Source organism: Penaeus japonicus, unplaced genomic scaffold (assembly GCF_977035675.1).
Source record: "Penaeus japonicus unplaced genomic scaffold, GWHDUDI00000001_assembly GWHDUDI00000039, whole genome shotgun sequence".
Classification (NCBI taxonomy): Eukaryota; Metazoa; Arthropoda; class Malacostraca; order Decapoda; family Penaeidae; genus Penaeus; species Penaeus japonicus.
The window spans coordinates 22,943,919-22,971,064 of record NW_028234441.1 but is presented as its reverse complement, the minus strand read 5'-3'; the positions used below and the strand labels follow the sequence as shown (position 1 = coordinate 22,971,064).

At 43.1% G+C, this 27,146-nt stretch overlaps 1 protein-coding gene across 3 annotated transcripts; it reads left to right on the top strand.

Moving 5' to 3' along the window:
- The first annotated feature begins 3,419 nt into the window (after nucleotides 1-3,419).
- LOC122248160 (cubilin) lies at nucleotides 3,420-25,828 on the top strand. 3 transcript variants are annotated; one of them, XM_086533732.1, is made up of 30 exons: nucleotides 3,420-3,700; nucleotides 4,052-4,163; nucleotides 5,193-5,444; nucleotides 7,533-7,577; nucleotides 8,111-8,309; nucleotides 8,897-9,036; nucleotides 9,447-9,530; nucleotides 10,086-10,290; nucleotides 10,691-10,860; nucleotides 11,068-11,272; nucleotides 11,787-11,962; nucleotides 12,667-12,871; nucleotides 13,120-13,250; nucleotides 13,684-13,728; nucleotides 13,884-14,088; nucleotides 14,393-14,526; nucleotides 14,909-14,968; nucleotides 16,164-16,368; nucleotides 16,714-16,847; nucleotides 17,498-17,551; nucleotides 19,122-19,329; nucleotides 20,129-20,256; nucleotides 21,016-21,228; nucleotides 21,466-21,670; nucleotides 22,306-22,430; nucleotides 22,623-22,799; nucleotides 23,288-23,492; nucleotides 24,117-24,241; nucleotides 24,944-24,986; nucleotides 25,388-25,828. In XM_086533732.1, exons 1-29 carry the CDS (start codon nucleotides 3,560-3,562, stop codon nucleotides 24,970-24,972), a joined length of 4,317 nt encoding a protein of 1,438 aa, XP_086389858.1. In that variant the 5' UTR covers nucleotides 3,420-3,559; the 3' UTR covers nucleotides 24,973-24,986; nucleotides 25,388-25,828. The 3 variants fall into 3 exon arrangements, with proteins under 3 accessions (XP_086389858.1, XP_086389859.1, XP_086389857.1); XM_086533733.1 differs by having other exon boundaries at nucleotides 21,001-21,228; nucleotides 22,683-22,799; XM_086533731.1 differs by having other exon boundaries at nucleotides 21,001-21,228.
- The last annotated feature ends 1,318 nt before the right edge of the window (nucleotides 25,829-27,146 follow it).

Sequence of the window (27,146 nt, the reverse complement as noted above, 5' to 3'; positions counted from 1 at the left end):
ATAACAGTGTGAATGTCGCCTGTGGTCTGTGTTATATTGGCTGTTTATCATCTTTTTTTTTCTTTTTATCTATCTCCTTTTTCCTTCAGTTTTGCTTCTGAGTCTCCTTCTCTCTTTTTTGTTTTTTTCTTTTTTTTCTCTCTTTCTATTTTTCTTCTTGTTTTTCTTTCTTTCTTTTTTTTCTTTTCGATTTCTCTTTCTCTTTATTTTTCTTTCTTTATTCCCTCTTTTTCCCTTCCTCTTTTCTCCTTTCCTTCCATGTCCTCTTTCTCATATATCCTTTTTTTCTCCTTCCTTTTCTCTCTATTTCTCCTACTCCCTCTTCCTTCTTTTTCTTCTCTCTTTCCTTCTCCCTTTCCCTCTCTCCTCTTCCTCTTATATTTCTTTCTTCCGCTTCCTCTTTCTCCTTCCTCTTATCTCCCCCTCTCTCTCTCTCTTTCTCTCTCTCTCTCTCTCTCTCTCTCTCTCTCTCTCTCTCTCTCTCTTCGCTTCACTCCTCTCTCTCTTTTACTCTCGCTCTCTCGGTCTCTTTCGGCGTCTCTCATCCGCTCCCTCTCTCTTCTCCTCCCCCTTTCTCTCACTCTCTCTTCCCCTTCTTCTCTCACTCTCTCTCTCACCCTCTCTCTCGTCTCATCTCTCTCTCTCTCTCTCTCTCTCTCTCCGTCTATCTCATCCTACGCTCATCTCTCTCCTCACTCTTTCTTTCTCTCTCTTCTCTCTCTCTCCTCCTCTCCTCTCCCTGCACGTCTCTCTCTCCTACTTCCCCCCTCTTTCTCGTCTCTCTTTTTCTTCTCCTCTCTCTCTCTCTCTCTCTCTCTCTTTCTCTCTCTCCTCATCTTCGCTCTCTTTTCTTCTCCCACATCCTGCTCCCACTCTCGCTCTCTCATCATCACTCTCCTCTCTCTCCGTCTCTCTCTCTTCTGCGTCTCTCTTCTCTTCTCTTCTCCTCGTCTCTCGTCTCGTCTCAGCTCCTCTCTCCTCGCTCTCTTTCTCCCCTCTCTCACCTCTCTCTCTTCTCTCTCTCTCTTCATCTCGGTTTCACTTCTCTCTCTCTCCTCTCTCCTCTCTCGCCTCACTCTCGTTCTCTTTTCCCTTCCTCGCATCCTCCTCTCCTCGCGCTCTCTATCTCTCTCTCCTCTCTCTCTCTCTCCTCATCTCGCTCTCTCCTCGCTCTCTCATCTCTCTCTCCTCCCCTCTCTCGCTCCTCTCTCTCTTTTCTCTCTCTCTCATCCTTCCCCTCGCTCTCTCTCTCCTTTCTATCTCTTGCTCCTCTCTCTCTCATCTCCTCTCTCGCCCTCTCTCTCTCTCTCTCGGTCTCTCTCTCTCTCTTCTCTCTCCTCTCTCCTCTCTCTCCTCTCCTCGCTTCTCTCGCTCTCCTCTCTCTCCCTCTCTCTCTCCCCTTTCTCTTCTCTTTCCCTCTCTCTCTCTTCCAATCTCCTCTCTCTCTCTGAGCGAGCTCTCCTCTCTCTCATCTTTCTCTCTTCTCTCTCTCTCTCCCCGCACTCAACTCGCTCTCTCTCGATCTCTCGCCCGTCTCCCCCCTTCTCTCTCTCTCCTCTTTCTCTCTCGCTCTATCTATCGACATCTATCGCCCTCTCTCTCTTTCCTAACTCTCCCTCTCTCTCTCGTCTTTCTCTCTCTCTTCTCATTTTTCTCTCCGCTCTTCTCTCTCTCGGTATTCATCTCCCTCTCCCTCTTTCCTCTCTTCTCTCAAAAATTCATCCCTCTCCTTCCTCTCCCCGTCTCCTCTCTTGCCTGCTTCCCTGCCCCTCTCTCTATCTAATCTATCATCTCCTGCTCGATCCTTTTCCCACCTAATCTACGCCCACTCTATCCTTGTAAGTACAGTTTTTCTTTCTTCATTTTTCTCTCGCTCTTCCTCTCTTCATTCATCGCCTCCTTTCCTCTTTTCTCTTCTTCCCTCAAAACCTCGCCTCTATCTTCCTTCTCTCCTCTTCCCCTTCTCCCTCCTTCCTTCTTCCTTCCCTTTCCTTCTTTCTCCCTCCTTTCTTGTTCTTTCCTTCTCCTTTCTTCTTCCTTTCTTCTTTCCTTCCTTCATCCCTCCGTTTCCTCCGCCCTTCTTCTTCTTTACTCCTTCTCTCCTTCTCTTCCTCTCGTTCCCTTCCACATGGCCAACACATTACCGGTGTGGCCTTTCTTGCCCTTCCCCTCTCCTCTTCCCTACCTTCCCCGCTTCTTCACCCCTCTCTCTCTCGCTCGCCTTCGCCTCTCTCCATCTCACTCTCTCTCTCTCTCTCACTCCTCGCTCTCGATCATAATCTCTCTCCTCTCTCCTCTCGCCTCCTCCTCGCTCTCTCTCTCCTCTCTCTCTCCTCTCGCCTCTCTCGCCTTCTCTCTGCTCTCTCTTCTTGCCCCCTCTCTCTCTCTCTCTCTTTCTCTCTCTCTATCTATCTATCTATCTATCTATCTTCTCGCTCCTTTCCCTCCTCATCTCTCTCCCTCTCTCCTTTTAGTCCCGTTTCTTCATTTTTCTCTCGCTCTTCTCTTCTTTATTCATCGCCTCCTTCCCTCTTTCCTCTTCTTCCCTCAAAACATCGCCTCTATCTTCCTTCTCTCCTCTTCCCCTTCTTTCTCTTTCCTTCTTCCTTCCCTCTCCTTCTTTCTCCCTCTTTTCTTCTTCTTTTCTTCTCCTTTCTTCTTCCTTTCTTCTTTCCTTCCTTCGTCCCTCTTCTTCCTTACTCCTTCTCTCCTTCTCTTCCTCTCTTCCACTCCACACCACACATTACCCCTTTTATTCCCCTACCCCTATCAGCCCTTCTCCCCTCCTCTCCCCTTCCCTCCTCCCCTTCCCATCGCCCTTCTTCCTCCACCCTCACCACCCTTTCTCCACCCCCACCACCCTACCCCTTCTCCCTCTCCATCCCCTAACTACACTCCTTCTCCCTCACCACTCTACATCACCCCTTCTTCATCCCCATCTCCCTCCCCCACCACCCCCCTAAACCCCATCTCCCTCCACCCCACCCCCCTTTTCCTCCCCGAACTACTTCCCAGCCACCCCCCGAACACCTATACCGAGACCCCCCCCATTCCCCCCCTCCCACACCAAACCCACTAAACCCCGAGTCTCCCCCCCCCACCACCCTAAACCCCATTTCCCTCCACCCCATCCCCCCTTTTCCACCCCCACCACCCCTACACCACCCCCACCACCCCCTAAACCCCATCTCCCTCCACCCCATCCCCCCTTTTCCACCCCTACCACCCCCTAAACCCCATCTCCCCCCTCCCCACCCCCCCCGACCCCCCCCCCCTCGTTCCTCCCTCCCCCCGCCACCCCCACCCCCGCCCCCCCACCCCCCCCTGCCCCCCCCCCCCCCCCCTAAACCCCATCCCCCCTCCCCCACCACCCCGACCCCAGCACACACATATATAACCCTACAGCGAAGACGATCACCACCACACTTCTCGGACCTCTCCGGACACCGAGACATATTTCCAAAAAAAAAATTCCCTTGAAGTTTCTGACGTCTAAGATCAGCTAGCTACGTCTTGAGGTCACTTCCGTCTAGACGAGAAAGACCAAAAGACCGTCGTCATGGGAGAAAGACCAAAGACCGTCGTCATGGCTACGAGTGTCTTTGTCGAGGTCTTAATAAGACGTTTGATGGTCTTTGTTTTCGTCTTTGTTTTGGTCGGTATCGATGCTGAGGTGGTCGAGGCTGCGAAAACTGCTAAGGTATTTTTTTCATTATTTTTTTTGTGTGTGTTTTTTTTCATCATTCGTTTTGTCTTTGTTGCATTTTTTCCTAGTTATCGATATTTGTTAGTAGGGATTGATTTTGCTGTAATTGTCAATCATATATATATATATATTTTTTTGAAAGTCTGATAATATCTCAAAATACAACACACACACACACACACACAAACACACAAACACACACACACAAAAAACAACAAACCCACACACAACCACAACCTAAAAACCCCCACCCTTCAAAACGCACCCAAAGTCCTCTCTTCCAGCTCCCCCAACATCCCACCCCTCACCCCACCCCATATTCACCCCAATTCCCCTCACCCCCAGAGCGGGTCGTGTGCCCTCTACGGCGGCCGGTGTCTCCCCTCGAACGCCTGGGTGTGCCACTCCCTCGGGGGGGCGGGGGCGTGTGACGATGGGGGGGACTTATGCTGTGATGGTGAGTCGCTGTTCGCTTGAGGGGTTTTATTTAGTTTGATTCTTATTTGGATTCGATTAAGTTTGATTTCTTTTGTTTTGTTTTCGATATTGATTTAGTTTAATCGAATTTTATTTCGTTGTGATTCGTTTAATCTTATTTGTATTTATTATTATTATTATTATTATCATTATTGTTATTATTATTATTATTCAATCATTTTTATTCTAATTCTATGTTTCTTTTCATTCAGTATATTGTTATCTTCCTTTTGTAATCTTTTATTCTATTTCGTTATTTTTGTTCTTTCTTTGATTCCATCTTTCTTTTTGTTTCTCTCTTTTTCTCACTTTCACCCCTCCTTACTATCCCCCCTTCCCCACTGCCCCTTCCACTTTCCCCCATTCCACATCACCCCTCCCCCCTCAAACCCTCCCTCCTTCTCCTTTCTTACTTCCCCTTCCCCTATCCCCCCCCTACCCCTTTCCCCCATTCCACATCACCCTTCCCCCCTCAAACCCTCCCTCCTTTTTTCTCCATCCCTCTCCCTCTCCCCTCCCCGTTTCTCCACCCTCCCACATATTCCCCACCCCCCTTCCCCTCACACTCCCTTCCTACCCACCCCACTCACTCCCCACCCCCCGAATTACCCCCCCATCACCCCCCTCCCCCCTTTCTCTACCCTCCCACATATTCCCCCCCCCCTCGCACTCTCTCCCTACCCACGGGCGGGGGGGGGCGGGCCGTTGTGAGAGGAGCGCTCCCCACTCCACCCCCCCACTTTGACCCCCCCCCCACCCCCACCCCCAACCCACCCCCCCCACACAACTCCCAAAACCCAACACCCCCCAAACAACAAACCCCCAAAAATTACCCCCCATCACCCCCTCCGTAATTCCCTTCATCCCCCCACCCCACCCCCCATCACCCCCCCTAAAACCTTTTTTACCCACCAACCAAACCCCACCCCCCATCACCCCCTACCCCACCCCCCATCACCCCCATCCCCCCTACCCCATCCCCCCATCCCCCCACCGACCTACCCACCAGAATGCCCTTTCAAGACGCGACCCCAATGCCTGCAAAACAACGGCGTCTGCAAGTCGAGCTGCGCCCCCGATGAGCAAGTGTTGCACGGCGGTTGCAGGGGAGAAGGATGCATGTGCTGCGCCACCTGCAGGATCACGCCGAGGTGCGAGGCGAGGGGCGGCTCCTGCGTCAGGGGTGTGAGAGACTGTCCTTCGGGTTTCATCGATAGCGCGGGATGCGAGGGCGACCAGTGCATGTGCTGCCTGCCGACACGTGAGGTTTTTTTTTTTTTTTCATATTCTTCGTCTTGTTTGTCTTCTTCTTTGTTGTCTTTGTCTTCTTCTTCGTCTTGTTTGTCTTCTTCTTCGTCTTCTTCTTCTTCTTTGTCTTTATCTTCGTCTTCTTTTATTTCTTCTTCGTCTTCTTCGTTGTCTTTTTCGTCTTCTTCGTCTTCTTCTTCTTCGTCTTCTTTGTCTTCTTCTTCGTCTTCTTCTTCTTCGTCTTCTTTGTCTTCTTCTTCGTCTTCCTTTTCTTCTTCGTGGTCTCCTTCTTCTTCTTTTTTTTGCTTCTTGTTATCATATATGTTTTTTTTTTCTATTATTATTATTCTTTTACTCCATCTTCTTCTCCGTCGTCTTATTTTGCCTTTTTTTTCTCTTTTTTTCTTTTTTCTCTTTTTTTGTTCGTCGTTGTCCTCTCCTTCTTCGTCTTCTTTACCTGTTTTACTTTGTCTTCTAATTATTTTCTTCGTCTTCATCTTCCTCTTTGCCTTCTACTTTTCTCTTTCTTCTTCTGGTTTTGGTTGTTCTTCTCACACTTTCTCTCTCTCTCTCTCTCTCTCTCTCTCTCTCTCTCTCTCTCTCTCTTCCTCTTCCTATTTCTCTCTCTCTCTTTCCGCCCCCCCCCTCTCTCTCTGTTTCTCTCTCTCTCTGTTTCTCTTTCTCTCTCTTCGCTCTCTTCTCTCTCTCACTCTCTCTCTCTCGCTCTCTCATCTCTCTTCTCTCTCTCTCTCTATCATCTCTCATTCTCTCTCTCTGTCTCTCTCTCTCTCTTCTTCTCTCTCTCTCTTCTCTTCTCTCTCTCTCTCTCTCCTCTCCACTTTCGTACTCTCTCATTCTCTCTCGTCTCGTCTCTCTCTCAGTCTCTCTCTCCTCTTCTCGCTCTCTCTCTCTTCTCGTTCTCTCTCTCTCTCTCTCTCTCTCACACTTCTCATCTCTCTCTCTCTTTTTCTCTCTCTATCTCTCTCTCTCTCTCCTCTCCTCTCTCTCTCTCTTCTCTCTCTCTCTCTCCACTCTCTTCCTCTGGCCCTCTCTCTCTCTCCTCACTCTCTCCTCACTCTCTCCTCACTCTCTCCTCTCTCTTTCTCCTCTCTTTCTCCTCTCTCTCTCTCCTCTCTCTCTCCTCTCTCTCTCCTCTCTCTCCTCCCTCTCTATTTTTCTCCCTCTCTCTGATTCTCTCTCCCTCTCTCTCTTTCTCTCTCCCTCTCTCTCTTTCTCTCTCCCTCTCTCTCTTCTCTCTCTCTCTCTCGCTCTCTGTTCTCTCTCTCTCTCTCTCTCTCTCTCTCTCTCTTCTCTCTCCTCGTGGTCTCGCTCTCTTCTCTCTCTCTCTCTCTCTCTCTCTCTCTCTCTCTCTCTCTCTCTCTCTCTGTCTCTCTCTCTCTCTCTCTCTCTTCTCCTCTCTTCTCTCTCTCGGCCATCTCTCTTCTCTCTCTCATCTCTCTCTCTCGCTCTCTCCGCTCTCTCAGCCTCTCTCTCCTCTCTCTCTCTCTCTCTCTCTCTTCTCTCTCTCTCTCTCTCTCTCTCGGTCTCTCTCTCTCTCTCTCTCTCTCTCTCCTCTCTCTCTCTCTCTCTCTCTCTCTTCCCGTTCTCTCCCTCTCTCCCTCTCTCTCTCTCTCTCTCTCTCTCTCTCTCTCTCTTCTCTCTCTCTCTCTTGTCTCTCTCTCTATCTCGCCTTCTCTTCTCTCTCTCTCTCCTCGGTCTCTCTCTCTCTCTCTCTTCTCTTCTCTCTCTCCTCTCTCTCTCTCTCTCTCTCTCTCTCTCTCTCTCTCTCTCTCTCTCTCTCTCTCTCTCTCTCTCTCTCTCTCTCTCTCTCTCTATTTCTCTCTCTCTCTCTCTCTCTCTCAAACGTTTTTTTTCTTTTTTCTTTCTTTCTTTTGCGATATCATTTAAAACGTTTTTTTCCCTTTATTTTGCACTCTTTTTTTATAACCTCTCCCCCCCTAATATTGCATTTTCATTTAAAACTTTTTTTTTTCTTTGTTTTGCACTCATTTTTTATAACCTTTCCCTCCCTAATATTGCATTTTCATTTAAAACGTTTTTCCCCCTACTTTTGTTGCAATGCATCTTGTTCATATTGCAGCTGGAACCACAACACAATCACCACCAACCTGCAATGGCGAGAGAGGTAAAATATTGAATGAGTTTTGGAGATTTTTAATTTTTTTTTATTTTTTTTCTGTATGTAGTGATTATGATGTTGATGATGATGGTTATGGTGATAAGGATGGTGATGATGATGATGATGATGATGGGGATGAGGATGGGGATGATAATGATGGGGATGGGGATGATGATGATAATGATGATGGTGATAATGATGGTGATTGTGATGGTGATGATGATGGTGATAATGATGGTGATTGTGATGGTGATGATGATGGTGATAGGGATGGTGATGATGATGATGATGGTAATAAGGATGGTGATACTGATGCTGCTGATGATGATGGTAATGGTGATAAGGTGATGATAATGATTGTGATGGTGATAGTGATGATTGTGATGGTGATAGTGATGATGATTATGATGGTTGTGGTGATGATTGTGGTGATGATAAAGATAATGATAATGATGACAGATCATTTCGATACCAATATTAAAGACCATTATCACCCCCCCCCCCTCCGCCTCCCTTTCCCTCCTCCTCCACCTCCCCAGAAATCAACTCAACCTACGGCGTGGTCAACGTGGGGTCAGAGGTCAACTTCTACGAAAACAACATGGACTGCGAGTGGCGCATCGAGGTCAGACCAGGTCATGAGTTGACCTTGGTGTGGCTGAGACTCAATGTCGAGTATCATCGCGAATGCGCCTTCGACTTTGTGGAGTTGGAGCCTCAGGATGGAAGAGGTCAAAGGTTAGAGGAGAAAGTTTGACCTTTTTTTTTCTTAATTAGTTTATTGATTTAGATTTGATTTTTGTTTTTTATTTCTTTTTTTTTCGTCTGTTATTTTTTTCATTTTTTGATATTTTTTTATTTGTGTTTTTATTGTTTTATTTACTGATAATTATTTTATTAATTCACGTATATTATTCATTTTCATGTATTGTTTATTGCTCCTTTTTATCATTGTTTGGTTACACTAATTGCTTGTTTTTCATCATTGTCACTGTTTATCTTTACAAATTTAATTGTCTACATTCATTGATTTTGTCTTTTATATTCTATCTATCCATCAATCTATCTCTGTATCTCACAATAACATTCCATCTCCCCCCACCCTTTTTTCGCTCCCTACCCCTCCCCCCTCCCTTCCTTCTCTTCCACTTCCCCCTCCCTCCCTTCTCTTCCACTTCCCCCTCCCTTCCTTCTCTTCCACTCCCCCCTCCCTCCCTCCCTTCCACTTCCCCCTCCCTTCCTTCTCTTCCACTTCCCCCTCCCTCCCTCCCTTCCACTTCCCCCTCCCCCTCCCTCCCTTCCACTTCCCCCTCCCTCTTCTACAGTACGAAATTCTGCGGGTTCGAAACCCCTTCTCCGGTGACGACCACGCACACCGTCTCCGTAATCGTTCGTTTCCACTCGGATTCGTCCGTCACTGGCGCTGGCTTCGTCTTACTTCATTACGTCACACCGACCGGACGAGGTGAGTTTTGGGTTGGGTTGGGTTGGGTTGGTTGGGTTGGGTTTAGGTAAGCTGAGTTGGGTTGAGTTGGGTTGAGTGAGTTTAGCTGAGTTGAGTATTTTTGGGAAAAAATTGTTTTGGCGAGGCAAGACATATGCACAAATAAACATCCACATAAACACACAAACCAACACACACACATGCAAGGACATACATACACACAAACGCACCTACAGACACACCCACACAAACAAACAAACACACACACCCAAACGCACACAAACACACACACACACACACATCCAAACGCACACAAACACAAACAAGCACAAACAAAAATTCTCAAAGATCACACGTATTGACCAATCTCCACAGTCATCAAAGGTTAAAAAAAAATAATAATAACAGTTTTAATCTTATCTTTTATTCAGAGATGACAACGCCGGACATCTTCACACCCCCTTCCCCTCCAACTCCCCCTCCTCCTCCCCCGCTCTTCTGCAACGGAACATACGGTAAGAACTTATCATGAGTTATCACTGTTATATAAATCGTCACTGTTATTTCAGTTAACACTGGTATGATAGGTCTCACCGTGTCACTGTGTTAAATATCGCCATTATGCCAGATGTCACTGTTATGTCAAATATCACTGTTATGTCAACCTTCAGTGTTACATAAACTATCACTGTTATATCAACCATCACTGTTTTATCATTCTCATTCTCCACTTTACTTATTGTAGATATAGGAAGGCCTACCATGTTTTTAAATCTGACAAACCTACACGGATTTACACACCTGATAATAAAACCATCCTGTAAAGCCTTCACAACACGACAAAGCCACCACGACACGACAAAGCCACCACAACACGACAAAAGCCACCACAACACGACAACGCCACCATAACACAACACGACAAAGCCACCACAACACGACAACGCCACCATAACACAACACGACAAAAGCCACCACAACACGACAAAAGCCACCACAACACGACAAATCCACCACAACACGACAAAGCCACCACAACACCTTCAAGAACCTGTAAGCGTTGCCTGCAGAGATGAACGGTGCCTCGGGCTACATCAGGCCCACCTACCTCGACGTCTACGAGAACAACATGGACTGCGAGTGGAGGGTGACGACGCTCGAGAACACCTTCATCTCCTTCCACTTCGAGAGCTTCGACCTCGAGAACTCGACGGACTGCGTCTTCGATTACCTGGAACTGGAAGACCCGTGGAGTCCAGGTCTTTATCTCGGAGGGTGAGTGTTCTTGGTCTGTTTCGGCATCGTTATCATTATCATTATCATCATCATTATCATCATCATCATCATCGTCACATTATTATCATTATCATTATCGTCATCATCATCATCATCGCTATTGTTATTATTTCCATTAATACTGGTGGCAGTAGTGATAGTATTTCCGTGTGTGTTTTCTGACTTACGACCATTTTCATTTTCATTCGTTATATATTTACTCAATCGCATAAATAATAAAGTCGAAAAGTTCAATCCAGAAACGTCCGTCACGATCTCAACACTTATCTCGCCTCTTAACTCCACTTCATGTGTTCCTTACGTCCCTTAATGACTGAATAATGACTCTTAATGACTTAATGACGTTTCACCAACACCCGAGGCATCTGTGTTCCTTCAGGGGGCGTCTCTGCGGCAGCGAAGTGCCCGGCGACATCACGTCCTTCGGTAACGAGGTCGTGGTCAGGTTCCGGTCCGATTCCTCCGTCGTCGGCCAAGGCTTCGTCCTCCGCTTTGATTCCATCTACGTCCCGCCTCCCCCTCCCGTGCACAAATGCAACGGAACTTATGGTAGAGGATAATCACGACTTTATTGCCTTTTTTTTATTATTTCTTATCCTTTGATATTCTCAATGTTTCAGACTCTCCTTGAAAGAAATTATAAAACACAATCATTTTGTATAAATACGACATGGGAGAACGTCCTCTATTGATGATGGAAGTGGTCCTATAGGACATTGATCACATGACTTCTAGAACTTTGCATGTTGATTACAGAGCTGAACAGCTTCTCCGGCCACATCATGGCGATCTTCCCCAATGGCTCCTACGAGAACAACATGGCCTGCGAGTGGAGGGTGACGACCCCTGAGAACACCCTCATCTCCTTCCACTTCGAGAGCTTCGACCTGGAGGACTCAGGTTGTGTCTTCGATTACCTGGAGTTGGAGGACATGTCGAATTCTGGGATTTCTCTCGGAGGGTGAGTGTCTTTGGGGGGGGGGGGGATACGTCGAGGGTGTATAGGGCGTTGTTATATTTTTTATGTTCTTTTTATCATTATTATTTTCATGCTCCTTTAATTGTTCTGCTTCCATGCCCCTTCTTGTAGTTGGTCTTGCCTCCACGCCTCCTGAATGAAAAAGAAAAACTGAAAAATGTGTTTTTTTTTTTTTTCTTTCTTTTTAAGAAAAGAAAGCTGTACACAGTAATGCCCAATAGTGAGAAATTCTTACCTTTTTTCTCCGGACTCGCACTCCTTATATTTTACTCACGCTCAGTATAAGAACCCCCTGGGCTGGACCATCTTACAATGGCATTTTGATAATCAAACGGTTAATAAATCATAACAAAAACACAATAAAGTTGAGGAACTGTTCAATTCAGAAATACTTAGGTATATACACATCGCATATCTTTACTACCCCCCTTTACTACTACCCATTGTTAAAACATTCCCATGGAAATCCGAGACATAGAAATCTCTGTTCTTTCAGAGGTCGGCTGTGCGGCAGCGAAGTGCCCGGTGACATCACGTCCTTCAGCAACCAGGTCGTGGTCAGGTTCCACTCCGATTCCTCCGTCGTTGGCCAAGGCTTCGTCCTCTACTTCGATATTGTCTCTATCCCGCCTCCTCCTCCTCTCCCTCCGTTCGTCTGCAATGGAACATATGGTGGGAATTGATTAGTTCTTAGGAGCTCATTATTTACGTGCCTTTATGTTGCTCTTATCTGCAATCTCAGTTCATAAGAAGATATTAATCATAGTTATTTGTATATATACAAGTCTGTTTAAAAGGATGGAATGATCAAGTAACGCATTGACATAGAGATATAACTAACCTCACTGACAAGGACTCAAACCTCTGCCACTCTTGGGTATGAACCAGAGAGCAGTACCTAAACAACTAGAACACATAACCCAACAAAAGGAATGTCCAATTTGGATCTTATTTGATTTCCCCTCATACTAATGTCATGGCATATCTTCAGGATATCTGACATATTATTTTACATTTCTGAACCACTCGTTTAACTTTATTATTGCATCTTGTGAAACCTCAGGATATATGACATTGCATTTGAATTTCTGAACCAATACCGCCGAGCGCCCATGGGGATTGTCTGTAAAACCTCGCTAGCATGACTAGCACGAGCAGACAGACAAGAGAGCAAGTAAGATTCTAAACTAGACGATCCTTTTGTTGGGTCGTGTGATCTAGTTGGTTTATTACTTTCTGGCACATACCTGAGAGTGGCAAAGGTTCGAATCCTCGTCAGGCAAGTTAATTATAAGTTTGCGTAAGTTTAGCGACCAAACCGTTCTTACAAACTCTTGGTAACATGGATCAAGAACCTGATCTATTATTGGCTGCAGAGTGGAACAGAGCCTTGGGCTACATCAGGCCTACTTTCAACGACTCTTACGTGAACGACATGGACTGCGAGTGGAGGATAACGGTGTCTTTGGGTTCGCTCATTCTCTTCCACTTCAAGAGCTTCGACCTTGAGAACTCGACAGGTTGCGTCTTCGATTACCTGGAGCTGGAAGACCCGTCGAGCCCTGGCTTTTATCTTGGAGGGTGAGTAGTATTTTATTTTTTTTATTATTTTTTTTTTTTTTTATCTTTTATGGCCTGATCTTCTTATATCTTTCTTGTTTATTAGATGAACGTAAATCAAGTCAAGGATGTGAACCACTATAATCCCGAACCCTTTTGAAAACAATATATAAACATCGCAATTATCTACTGCAATTCGTAAGCTATGCCCTCTCACAATTGACATTCCCCCCAAAAAAAATGTTTCACAAACGCAAATACTTCTCCAGAGATCGTTTGTGCGGCAGCGAAGTCCCAGCCGACATCTTCTCCTTCAGTAACCAGGTCGTGGTCAGGTTCCACTCCGATTCCTCCGTCATTGGCCAAGGATTCGTCCTTCGCTACGAAAGCTTGTTCACTGGTAAGCCATTCCCCATTTCAATCGTGTCTCCATCCTAGGTAGATTTTTTTTTTCTTAGTCGAGGTTATAGTGTATTCCGAAAAAGGGTAAATATTCACAAACACACGCAGGTATTCAATATTGATACAGAACATATCAGTCGTTGGAAATTCATGTCTCTTTGGGGGATAATCTTTGCAGTCAACAATCTTGCAATAGGGAATCCGGATTAGCGATGATCTAGTTCCTTTAAACTCTAATCATTAGGCAAATCCTACTGTGCATACACTGAGCTTTGCAATAGCCGAGTAGTCATTTTCCTCTTGACACGAGTGCGATATTAACCTATGAACACTACTTAAAAGTGTCTCAAAAATCATCCACATTCGTAGTTATCTATATTGATGAAAGTTCACAATTGCATGAAGAGATAACCGCTTATCTTTTTATCCAGGATTACCTCCTCCCCCTCCTCTGCCCTTCTGCAATGGGACATACGGTAAGACCTAGGAACCAGTAATAGTTCCTATTCGCCTTATCTATAAACATGAATCATGATCGGTGTTATATATACGACCTAGTTCCTATGATGACGGAAAAAATACCTATAAACTCTCAACGACATGGCTTAAGAACTTGACACATTGACTGCAGAGGTGAACGGTGCCTCGGGCTACATCAGGCCCACCTACCTCGACGTCTACGAGAACAACATGGCCTGCGAGTGGAGGGTGACGACGCCCGAGAACACCTTCATCTCCTTCCACTTCGAGAGCTTCGACCTCGAGAACTCGACGGACTGCGTCTTCGATTACCTGGAGCTGGAAGACCTGTCGAGTCCAGGTCTCTATCTCGGCGGGTAAGTAGTTTGGGTCTGAAACCCGTTGGAGGTATACGAAGTGGCGTTTCTGCTTCTTTGTTTTATTTCTTTTTTATTATTGTTGTGTTCGTGTTTTTTCTTCTGTTTGTTCTTTGTAGACCTTCCGATAATGATCAGTTTGTCATCAGATAATCAATCAATCAGTGAAATACGAAGATCGACGAAGTATTTATTCGAGAACGTTCCAAGGCCCTATCTGCACATCACATAGTACTGTGCTACGTCCCTTAACTAATCATATAAATAGGCTTCATTAACATACGAGGCATCTGTATTCCTTCAGAGGTCGTCTTTGCGGCAGCGAAGTGCCACAACCCATGAACTCCTTCAGCAACCAGGTCGTGGTCAGGTTCCACTCCGATTCCTCCGTCGTTGGCCAAGGCTTCGACCTCTTCTACGATACATTCTTTAACCCTGGTGAGCATTTGGATTTCGTTAAATTTTCGTGTGTTTCAAACATGGTGAATTCTTATACACAATCAGAGTGAGAGAAAGAGAAAGAAAAAGAAAAGAGAGAAACAGAGAGACAGACAGAAAGAGAAAGAGACAGAGACAGAGGAAATCTAGGACAAAACAGTAAGTAGCGTTCACAGAAGTTTATAGTCTACTTCACGAGTCCCTATCAAAATCATATCTCTTCAGGGTTTTACATATACACAATCTTATATATACATTACATAGAAGCTAATAGGGTATATGTGCACAAGACATCTTTACAACTTGACATCTCGAAAGTCAAACATATTCGTCTACCTCTATATGCATCAAATCAATACTTTCTCTTTTTTCTTCGCCCCAGAATCGACGACTGACTATCCTTCGCCATCCCCTTCGCCGCTCCTCTGCAATGGGTCATACGGTAAGGATTAACAAGCAGTTAGTAGGAACCAACGATCCGTATTGGTTGTTTGCTTTTGCACTTGTTTGGTCTCGACTTAGCATGTTTACACGAGGCGCTTTCCAACGCGCGCTAGCAAACGCGGCGTTAGAAACTACCGCTCACACGAGGCGCTTTCAAACGTGGCGTCAACGCGACGCTTGTGTTTGTGCGTGCGTTATATGTGTGTCTGTGCCAAACAATGCAAGGGAAAAATATGCAAAATCAAGTTTGGGAAGATAGAAAACTACTAGCTAGAGAGAGAAGGAATTTTGTTAATGTCAGGGGAAAGGGGAGAAAGCCATGTTGCTGCTCAGTTGTAGTATACAATTTCGATTTCATTAATAAGGTCAGTGTCTATTGTCTCAAGCCTTTGTTCCTCCATGACTGCCAGTGATGGGACTGAAGAGCTGTGTGCGTGTCAAGTGATTGAAAACTTCCTCCACGTGGAGTATCACAGGGGTTGCCATAGTAACGTGCATTCTCTCTCCTCATTGGTAGCAGCCCAGCCAATTAGAGAGTGCGCTGCTTTCAAACCGCGGCGTTAGCAAGGGACCCCGACGTTGATGCGGCGTCAGGCAAAACGCCGTGTCACGTGTAACCGGTTCCATAGACTACCATTGACTTTGCTAACACCGTGTTTGCTAACGTGCGTTGGAAGCGCCTCGTGTAAACAGGCCCTTACTGTACATAGTGGTGTTGGTCATATATATATATTTTTAATGTGTAGCCTCGACGATGTACTATAATGTTAGAAACGCCAAGGGTAGGGATGAAAGAGAATGACGGTTGTTTTGTGTATGATGATGAGTAGTTTACTATTTTTTGTGTTTGTAACTGTCAGAGGATATAATCCTTTCCCATTCATGTGTCTCTTTTTTTCTTAAAGACAGAAAACACAGGATGGTATTATATCAAGAACACACTACGATTTTTTATCCAGGACATAGATCTTGCATATTTCTAAGTGTCTCAATTGCACTGCATATTTATAAGTGTTTTAAATTAATTGCAAATTTCCAAATGCCTTAATTGCATTGCGTATTTCTAAGTATTGCATATTTCTAAGTGACTTATTTGCATTACAGAGATACAAGCACGCTTTCGCAGTCCACAGAAGACAATACAATTTCCTTGTCGTAATGTAATGAAGCAATTACTTTCTGCCTCTCTGCAGAAACAGGGGAAGTGACCGGCTTGATCACCGTAGCCCCCACCAACGCCACCTACCAAAACAACATGGACTGCGAGTGGCTGGTGGAGACTCCCCCAGGCACTGTCATAGTGTTTACTTTCTTGGATTTCGACTTGGAGTTTAGCGATCCATGTGGCTTCGACTACCTGCAGTTGTTGGACATGTCGACTGGTAGTCTTCTTGGAGGGTGAGTCTCCGTGTTTTGTGAGACCATTTCTGGAGTAAGAGGAATGTGTAACTCCGTTAATTTTGTTGTTGTTTTTATATCTAATTTGTAAATAGGGTTTTAGAATTAGAAGAGAAGTCAGAGATGCTAAAATAGAGTCGTAACTCAAATGTTTCCTATTTTGCTACATGTATTATAAAAAAAGAAGAAACGAATCTATTAAAACAGATTTTAATCCTTTGACGAAGAGGGTTTGATGGCACATCACGAATCTCTCTTTTTTTACTCTCTACATCCCATACAATACGCCCTCTCACTATCACCAAAAGCATCTCATTAACACAAAGAAACACCTATCTTCCTCAGAGGTCGCCTGTGCGGCAGCGAATTGCCACAACCTCTGACCTCCTTCGGCAACCAGGTCAAGGTCAACTTCCACTCCGATTCCTCCGTCGTTGGCCAAGGCTTCGTCCTCTATTATGGGGCTTTCTTTATCGATGGTGAGCTGGCATGTTTTCCTTGAGGGTTTCCGGGGGATTCGTTTTTGGGTTTGGTATCAGATGGATGGATGAATTAGTAGCAGGATGTTTTCATATGTTGAGTGCATGATTGGGAGAAGCACTGTGCAACGCTCATAGAGTAGATTGTATTGAATAATGGTTGTGTGATTTGGATAGATAAATAGAGATATTGATAAAGGCAGAAATGTTTCTCTCTCTATCTCTTTCTCTCTCTCTTTCTTTCTCTCTCTCTCTCTCTAGCTCTCTCTCGCTCTCTCTCTCTCTCTCTCTCTCTCTAGCTCTCTCTCGCTCTCTCTCTCTCTCTATTTCTCTCTCTCTCTCCCTCTCTCTCCTTCTCTCTCTCTCTCTCTCTCTCGCTCTCTCTCTATTTCTCTCTCTCTTTCTCTTTCTTTCTTTCTCTTTCTCTCTTTGTCTCTCTCTTTCTCTATCTCTCTATCTATCTATCTCCCTCTCTCTCCTTCTCTCTCTCTCTCTCTCTCTCTCTCTCTCTCTCTCTCTCTCTCTCTCTCTCTCTCTCTCTCTATATATATATATATATATATATATATATATATATATATATATATATTTATATACATATACATACACACACCAAAGTCTAAATCATTTCATTTCTTTCCTTGGCACAGAAACGACAACTCCTGACCACTCGAACTCGCCAAATATGTGTAGCGGAATAGTCGGTATGGTGGATTATCTGCATCAATTTAATTAATTTGGTTCTTTGGGTATTAATTGGTTGATTATTTTTTTATGTATTATCATTTGTTTTTGTCTATTCATGTCTATTTTTGTTCTATGTATTTATTTTTCTCCATTTCAATCTGTTCATTTGTTTTTGTTTATTTTTGTTTGTATTCGTTTTGATCGGTCGTTCTTTCTTCTTTTCATTCTTTTTTATTATCATTATTGTTATTATTTTATTTTCATTAATGTTATCATCATTATCATCATCATCATCATCATCATCATCATCATCATCATCATCATCATCATTATCACTACCGTTTGCCATTTACTTAGCTATCATATGCATTCATTTTATACATTTTCTCTGTAATCATAAAAATCCATTAATATAGCTCTCGCAATTGCCAACATACATTTCAAAATGCAATAAAACTCGAAAAACGGTAACTTTTCTCCCGTTTTCCTCCCGATGCTCGTTTTCTATGCGCGCCAGACCCTAAACCTCCCCATTTTGATTATAATTACAATTCTCTTAATATTGAGGCGTTTTCTAGACTCACTATAGAACTATTGGTAATGATGTGAGAACTGTATGGTAATGTTTAATAAGTTGCTAAGACGATCATGGTTGGTATATCCATGAAATAAATTGAGGCATTATAATTAGACTCATTCATTTATTTAGTTTCTTGATTTTCTTATCTTATTTATTCATTTTTTATAATTTTAGTTATACATTTCTTTTATCTATATGGGATTATTCACTTTTTTCTTATCTATATAGAATTATTCACTTTCATTTAAACCTCTATCTACTTTTAGCTCATTTATTTATCGTATTTATTCATTTGTTATCAGTATATCATTCATACATTTATCTTTCTCTATAAAAAAAATCATTCACTTTCATTTAAACCTTTATCTACACTTACCTCAATTTACACGGATATTCATCTCATTTATTCATTTATTCATCAACCCTATCTCGTTCATACATTCATCTTCTCTACATAAAATTATATCTATCTACCACTCACTCTCTCCTCCTCAAACCCCCATCTATCCACCTCTCACGCCCTCTCACTCCCTCCTCCCCAATCCTCCATCTATCCACCTCTCACTCCCTCCATCTATCTATCTATCCATCTATCGACCACGCCCTCTCACTACCTCCATCTATCGACCACGCACTCTCACTCCCTCCATCTATCGACCACGCACTCTCACTCCCTCCATCTATCGACCACGCCCTCTCACTCCCTCCATCTATCCACCTCTCACGCCCTCTCACTACCTCCATCTACCTCTCACGCCCTCTCACTACCTCCATCTATCCACCTCTCACGCCCTCTCACTACCTCCATCTATCGACCACGCCCTCTCACTCCCTCCTCCTCAAACCTCCATCTATCCACCTCTCACTCCCTCCTCCACAAACCTCCATCTATCCACCTCTCACTCTCTCCATTTATCCACCTCTCACGCCATCTCACGCCCTCTCACTCTCTCCTCCATTTATCGACCTCTCACGCCCTCTCACGCCCTCCTCCTCACACCGGCCAGCCATGGATATCCAACACGGCAGCATCAGTCCGACGGTGCATTCCGGCCCCTACGAGAACGACATGGACTGCGAGTGGAGGGTGACGGTGGAGGAAGGAGCTCTGGTTCACTTCTACTTCGGGAGTTTCGACTTGGAGTCTCACTCGAACTGCGACTTTGATTACCTGGAGCTGGAGGATCTGTCGAGGCCCGGTTATTACCTCGGAGGGTGAGTGGGTTTTTGTTTTTTGGATGCGTTGGGGGTGGGGGTGGGGGTGGGGTGAGTAGGGGGGGGCTTCTTGTTTCTTTTTTGGGGGAGGGGGGTGGGGGGTGTTTTATCTTTTTTCGGACTTTAATGTGTTTTTTTTATCTTTTTATTTGTTTAAGCTTCTTTATATTTTTTTTTTTCATCTTCGTTTGTTCTTGTATAGTATCTCTCTCTTTCCCTCTCTCTCTCTCTCTTTCTCTCTCTCTTTCTCTCTCTCTCTCTCTCTCTCTCTCTCTCTCTCTCTCTCTTTCTCTCTCTCTCTCTCTCTTTCTCACTCTCTCTCTTTCTCTCTCACTCTCTCTCCTTCTCTCTCTCTCTCTCTCTTCTCTGTTTTTCTTTTTTCTCTCTCTCTCTCTCTTTCTTTCTCTCTTCTCTTTCTTTTTTTCTTTTCTCTCTCTCTTTCCTCTCTCTCATTCTCTCTTTCTTCTCTCTCTCTCTTCTCTTCTCTTTCTCTCTCTCTCTCATTCTCTCTCACTCTCTCTCTCTCTTTCTATCTCTCTCTCTCCCTCCCTTCCCCCCCCTCCCTCTCCCCTCCCCCCTCCCTCCTCCCTCCCTAACCTCCCTCTCCCTCCCTCCCTCCCTCCCCATAGCTACCACACTTTACCTTTCGTTAAGTAAGTGTTACAGATATCTAAGTGTCCATCACAATAACACCAAAATCCCCATCCGAAATCACTCCCCTCTCAAAAAAAACATTTCAAAAATTCCAAACACATAAACGGTTCTTCTAAACCAGACGCGGTCCCTTCCCATTCCACAGGGGTCGTCTGTGCGGCAGCGAAGTGCCAGAACCCGTGACCTCCTTCAGCAACCAGGTCGTGGTCAGGTTCCATTCTGATTCCTCCGTCGTTGGTCAAGGCTTCGATCTCTATTTTACGACCGTCTATGGTAAGTTATGTCGTTTTTTTTTTTTTTTTTTTTTATCTGTTATGGTGTTGTTGGCTGTTGCAAAGTGTTAGGTCTTTGTATAAAACGAAGGAGATTTTTTTTTTTTTTTAGAAATGAGGATAAAAGCTGGGAAGGATTAAATGGGAATTGATAAAGGCTTAATGAATAGCCAGCCTAATTGAAAGTGATTTATGATAATATAAATGTTAATAAGACATTAAGATTAGTAATATATATATATATATATATATATATATATATATATATATATATATATATATATGAGATAGATGGTAGAATGCAGTAACGCATTTAATATAGATATACAAATTCTACCTCCCTGACCGGGACTCGAACCCGCGCCGTAATATTGACAGGTACGGTGGTGAGACCGATCGGCTACTCGACCTGTCTTCATATTATTATTATCACTACAAGATGGTGATGATGAGGGGTGTGATGGTGGTGGTAGTGGTAAATTGTTCAAAATGAGTTAGTTTAAAATTTTGTAAATAGCTTGTCTTTTGAATTCCTCTTTAAGATCAATACAAATCATGATTGAATACAAATTCGGTGAGAGAGAGAGAGAGAGAGAGAGAGAGAGAGGGGGGGGGGGTGATAGTTTAAACATATAAACGAATAGATAAGATTGAAAACGAAACAAGATTCACTGATAAGCATTATCTATAGCTATATGTGCAATCCCACTTACAAGTACACTTACATCAAGTTTTTGTTCTGAAGAAACCTCAACTGCAGTGACGACCACTTGGGGAACGACCTCCTCCACCGCAGAAGAAACGACTTCCACAGAAGAAACGACCTTCGCCCCAGAAGAAACGACATCCACAGAAGAAACGACTTTCATGTGGGGAACGACATACACTGAGACGCCCACGACGACGACTATGATGTCAACATGGTTCTGGATGGAATCGACGAGTCCCAGGCCCTTGTGCGACGACTTGACCCGTAAGAATCCTTCAGAGTCTTGTGAGTCAGATAAGAATCCTAACTCCTCTTGAAGGATTTTTTTTTCTTTTTTTCTTAGTTTTGTGTCGTCCTTAAGAGGTCCTTCGCGCCTCCCCCACCTCCCTTCCTCCCACTCTTTCTATCTTTCTCTCTCTCTCTCTCTAGCCTCTCTGTATGTCTTCCCAACACCCCTTAACCCCCTCCTCAGCTTTTCTCACCCTCCCCCCTTTCTCGTAGTTCTGACGGAGTCCTCGGGGGTTATCAGCGTCTACTCGCCGGACTTGTACACCAATAGGCTTTCGTGCGAGTGGGAGTTGTTGGCACCGGAAGGCTCGCTCATCGACTTCACCTTCCTGGCTTTCGACGTCGAGCGATGCGGCTCTTGCGTGTGTGATTACGTCGAGCTGGTCGACGTGGAGGCGCCTGGGGAACCTCTTGGAGGGTCAGTCTTTGATTTTTTTTTCTTTCTCTTTCTCGTCTTAATTCCATTTCTCTTTCTGTTTCTCTCTCTTTCTATTTCTTTATCTCTCTTTCTTTCTATCTCTCTCTCTCTTTCTCGCCTTCACTCTTCCCTCTCTTTGCCTCTTTGCCTCTTCCCCCCCTCATCTCTCTCTCTCTCTCTCCCTCTTTCTCTCCCACCCTCTTCTCCCCTCTCTCTCTCTATCTTTATCTCTCTTTCTCTCTCTCTCTCTCTCTCTCTCTCTCTCTCTCTCTCTCTCTCTCTCTCTCTCTCTCTCTCTCTCTATCTCGCTTTCTCTCTCTCTCTTACTCTTCCCCCTCTTTGCCTCCTCTCTCTCTCACACATACACACACACTCTCTCTCTCACTCTTTCCCCTCTTTGCCTCCTCTCTCTCTCACACATACACACACACTCTCTCTCTCACTCTTTCCCCTCTTTGCCTCCTCCCTCTCTCACATACACACACTCTCTCTCTCTCTCTCACTCTTTTACCCTCTTTGCCTCCTCTCTCTCACATACGCGCGCGCGCGCAATTACCCCTCCCCCCTCTCTCTCTCAATGTACAAAAAACTTATCCCCCCCCCCCCTTCAAAATCGACTCCCTCTTTCTCTCCAGCTCTCGCCTGTGTGGCCCTGACCTCCCCCCCGCCGTGACCTCGTCCAGCAACCATGTCAGAGTGAGGTTCGTCACCGATTCCTCCGTCGTTAACAGAGGATTCCAACTCCATTACAACTTCGTGGGTTCGTAAGCGATTCGATTTTGTTTTTGGTGATTTTTTTTTTTTTTTTTGGGGGGGGAGGGTTGTTATTATTGTTATTGTTATTGTTTTTTATCATTGCTGTTATTATTATGGATGTTATTATTATTATTATTATTATTATTATTATTATTATTGCTATCATTAGCATTATTATCATTATCCTCCGCCGCAGAAGAAATGACATCCACTCGGGAAACGACCTCCTCCGCCGCAGGAGAAACGACATCCACAGAAGAAACGACTTCCACGTGGGGAACGACGCCCACTGAGACGACCACGACGACTATGATGTCAACAGGGTTCTGGATAGACACGACGAGTCCCAGTCCCTTGTGCGACGACTTGACCCGTAAGAATCCTTCAGAGTCTTGTGAGTCAGATAAGGATCCTAACTCCTCTTGAAGGATTTTTTTTCTTTTTTTTCTTTTTTTTTTCTTTTTTATCAAAGGCCAGAGTTTAGGATCCTTCGCCGGTTGATTCTCGCCTCTTGAGGGATCCTTGTCCTTCGTCCTTCGTCCTTCGTGCGTCCCTTCGCGTCCTTAAGAGGTCCTTCGCGCCTCCCCCGCCTCCCTTCCTCCCACTCTTTCTATCTCTCTCTCTCTTTCTCTAGCCTCTCTGTATGTCTTCCCAACACCCCTTAACCCCCCTCCCCCCTCCCTTCTCACCCTTCCCCCCTCCCTTCTCACCCTCCCCCTCTTCTCACTCCCTCCCCCCCTTCTCACCTTCCCCCTCTTCTTAACCCCCTCTTCTCACTCCCTCCCCCCTTCTCACCCTCCCCCTCTTCTCACCCTCCCCCCTTCCCCCTCACCCCTTCTCACCCTCCCCCCTTTCTCGTAGTTCTGACGGAGTCCTCGGGGGTTATCAGCGTCTACTCGCCGGACTTGTACACCAATGGGCTCTCGTGCGAGTGGGAGTTGTTGGCACCGGAAGGCTCGCTCATCGACTTCACCTTCCTGGCTTTCGACGTCGAGCGATGCGGCTCTTGCGTGTGTGATTACGTCGAGCTGGTCGACGTGGAGGCGCCTGGGGAACCTCTTGGAGGGTCAGTCTTTCGAGTTTTTTTCTGTTTATTTATTTATCTTTCTATTTCTCTCTCTTTTTATTTCTCTCTCTCTCTCTCTTTCTCTCGCTCTCTCTCACTCTCTCTCTCTCTCTCTCTCTCTCGCCCTCACTCTTCCCTCTCTTTGCCTTCTGTCTCACTCTCTCGCTCTTCCCCCTCTTTGCCTCTTTCACCCTCTCTCTGTCTCTCTCTCTCTCTTTCTTTCTCTCTCTCTCTCACTTTCTCTTTTTTTCTCTCTCTCTCTCTCTCTCTCTCTCTCTCTCTCTCTCTCTCTCTCTCTCTCTCTCTCTCTCTCTCTCTCTCTCTCTCTCTCTCTCTCTCTCTCTCTCTCTCTCTCTCTCTCTCTCTCTCTCTCTCTCTCTCTCTCTCTCTCTCTTTCTTTCTTTCTCTCCCCTTCCCTCTTTCTCGCCCTCACTCTTCCCTCTCTTTGCCTCCTGTCTCTCACTCTCTCGTTCTTCCCCCTCTTTGCCTCTTTCCCTCTCTCTCTCTCCCTCTGTTTTGAATTCCCCATGACCTCTTGTACAAACCATACAGGTCTACAATGTATAAAAAAAAAACTTATTTCCCTCCCCCCCCCTTCAAAATCGACTCCCTCTTTCTCTCCAGCTCTCGCCTGTGTGGCCCTGACCTCCCCCCCGCCGTGACCTCGTCCAGCAACCATGTCAGAGTGAGGTTCGTCACCGATTCCTCCGTCGTAAACAGAGGATTCCAACTCCATTACAATTTCGTGGGTTCGTAAGCGATTCGATTTTGTTTTTGGTGATTTTTTTTTTTTTTTTTTTTTTGAGGTCGGTTGTTATTATTGTTATTGTTATTGTTTTTATTTTTTGGTCATTGCTATTATTATTATTATTGTGGCTGTTATTATTGTTCTTAGGTTTATTATTATTATTATTATTATTAGCATTATTATCATTATCATTATTTTTTTGTCATTATCACTTTGAGATCAGGTTGATTCGCAGAGTAATTATGACAAGTATGATGATTCATGTGATAATGATAATACTGATGATTTCAAAAATAATGAGGAGAATGATAATAATGATAACAATAGCAATAACAGTAACAATGATACTAAGGATAATGATATTACTACCAATAATGGTAATGATAATAGTATTAATGATGATATTAATGATAATAGTATTAATTGTGATATTAATGATAATATTAATGATGATATTAATGATAATAGTATTAATGATAATATTAATGATGATATTAATGATAATGGTATTAATGATAATATTAATGATGATATTAATGATAATATTAATGATGATATTAATGATAACAATAATGATAGTAACAATATGGATAATAATAAGAATAATAAGAATGATAACAGTAATGATAACAAAAAACAACAACAACGATTACAACAACAATAACAAGAATAACAATTATAATCACTTTAATTTGACTTCCAGGCTGGACGCTTCCGCCAACGACAGGATAAGCCACTAATTCCAGGTATAGTTAAAGATTCAAATTAAAGTTATTCTTAAAAATAATAATAATAAAATAAAATAAAAGATAAAAAAAAGAACAAAATAAATAAATAAATAAAAATGAAATTAATAAATAAATAAAATAAAAAGTTGTAGTCAGGGTTGTGATAACGAGCGTCTTTGTGGAATAGTTATAAATTTTGATATAAGGAAATGATTTTTTATGTGTTTCAGTTTCGTAAGATCAGTTTGATGATATTTATATAAAAAAGTCATAGATTGTTATGATATCTCTATTAATGTTGTTATTATTGTTGTTATTAATGATGGGGTTTGTTGTTATGATAATGTCTATCGAAATGATTATCAAAAGCATTAAATGGAGCGGTTTTTGTTGATAAATAATTTCTATTTTTATTTTAGAGTGAGTGACGTTTAACGAACACAAAATGGAGCTGATGACCATGCAGTCTAATTAGGAAATGAAAGTTATTATTATTTTGAGAAGCTATTGACATCATGAAAAGCAACTTTTGCAACACGAATATAGAGTGACATATCAACTTTCTGCAATTCATATTTTTTTTTTTTATATCATCATAGAGAACACAGATTTATGATTTTTTATTCTTTTTTTTTCATTCGAAATTTGAAAATATAAAAATCTGTTGATATTGAAATTGTGAAAGTATGGATATGCTTTATATATATATATATTTAATTTGATTTGTGATTCTAGTTTCATCTTGATTTGCAATTGATTTTGTCTTCATTGCAATAAAGATGAAAATATATCATTATAATTCTTTTTATCTCGTGTTGTCACTGAAAATAAAAGTATCCAAATAAATGGTTGAGAAGAAATTATACGTCTTTTTTTATTTATCCTTGTATTCGAAGGAAGGAGAAGAAGAGAGAGAGGAAATGGAGGCGTGAGTAATAATACGAAAGGGAAAGAATGGATAACTGTAGAAAAGAAAGAGAGACGTAAAACAGACATTAGGAATAACGGACACATACACATGCATATGCGTGCGTGTGTGTGTGTGTGATATACATACATGCGTACGCGCACACACACACACACACACACACACTCACATATAAGCACACCCACACATGCACACTTAAACGCAGACACACACACACGAATATATATATATATATATATATATTATATATATATATATATATATATATAATATATGTATTATTTATATGTACACACATATATCTATATATATATATATATATATATATATATATATATATATGCATGTGTGTGTGTGTTTCTGTGTGTGTGTGTGTGTGTGTGTGTGTAAGAGAGAGAGAGAAAAATAGAATAAGAGAGAGAGAGAGAGAGAGAGAGAGAGAGAGAGGACCTTGTTTACACTGCAGCACTTTGCGCGCATGCGTGTTGTGGCACCGCAACAATTGACAGTCTCGTGGCGCATTAATCAACTCTAATCAGCTGTAACAGGGTCGAGTTTTTTTGTCCACTCTAACACTACTTGCTTCTATTTATTTTTTTCTTATTTATTTATTTATTTTGCATTTCTTATTTCTTTTTTTTTTTTTTGCTACTGTTTACGGTTGATGAATTAGCAAATAAGATTAAATGTATCTGTACGTATGTTTTTTTTTTTTTTTTTTTAGATTTTATATATTCTTTTTATAATTGTTTCATCATCCTTCTTTGGTTTGTTGTTGTTTTTGTTGTTGTTGTTGTTTTATGAATTATTGTTCATGTTTTTTGTTTGTTTGTTTTTCTAATGATTTTCTTTCTTTTTCCTTTTTTTTGTTTGTTTCTTTCTTTCTTCTTTCATCCTTGTATCATTATGATTATGCCAATGAATATAATGACAGTGATAATTATTATGATGATCATATGAATACTCTTATGATTATAGCAGAATAATAATGATTATAACAATGATGATAATATTGATGAAAGAAATATCGTATAATGATGATAATAACGATGATAACAATGATAATAGTAGTAACACAACAAACAACAACAACAACACTTAAAACAATACTTCTACAAATAAAACAAAAAGAGTCACAATAACAATAAATAATAAACCACAATTCACAAAAAGGAGAAAGAAAACGAGATATTTCCCCTGAACAGATTTTATTATCATTTTCTCTTCTATTCCAGGGGGGACTAAAGCTT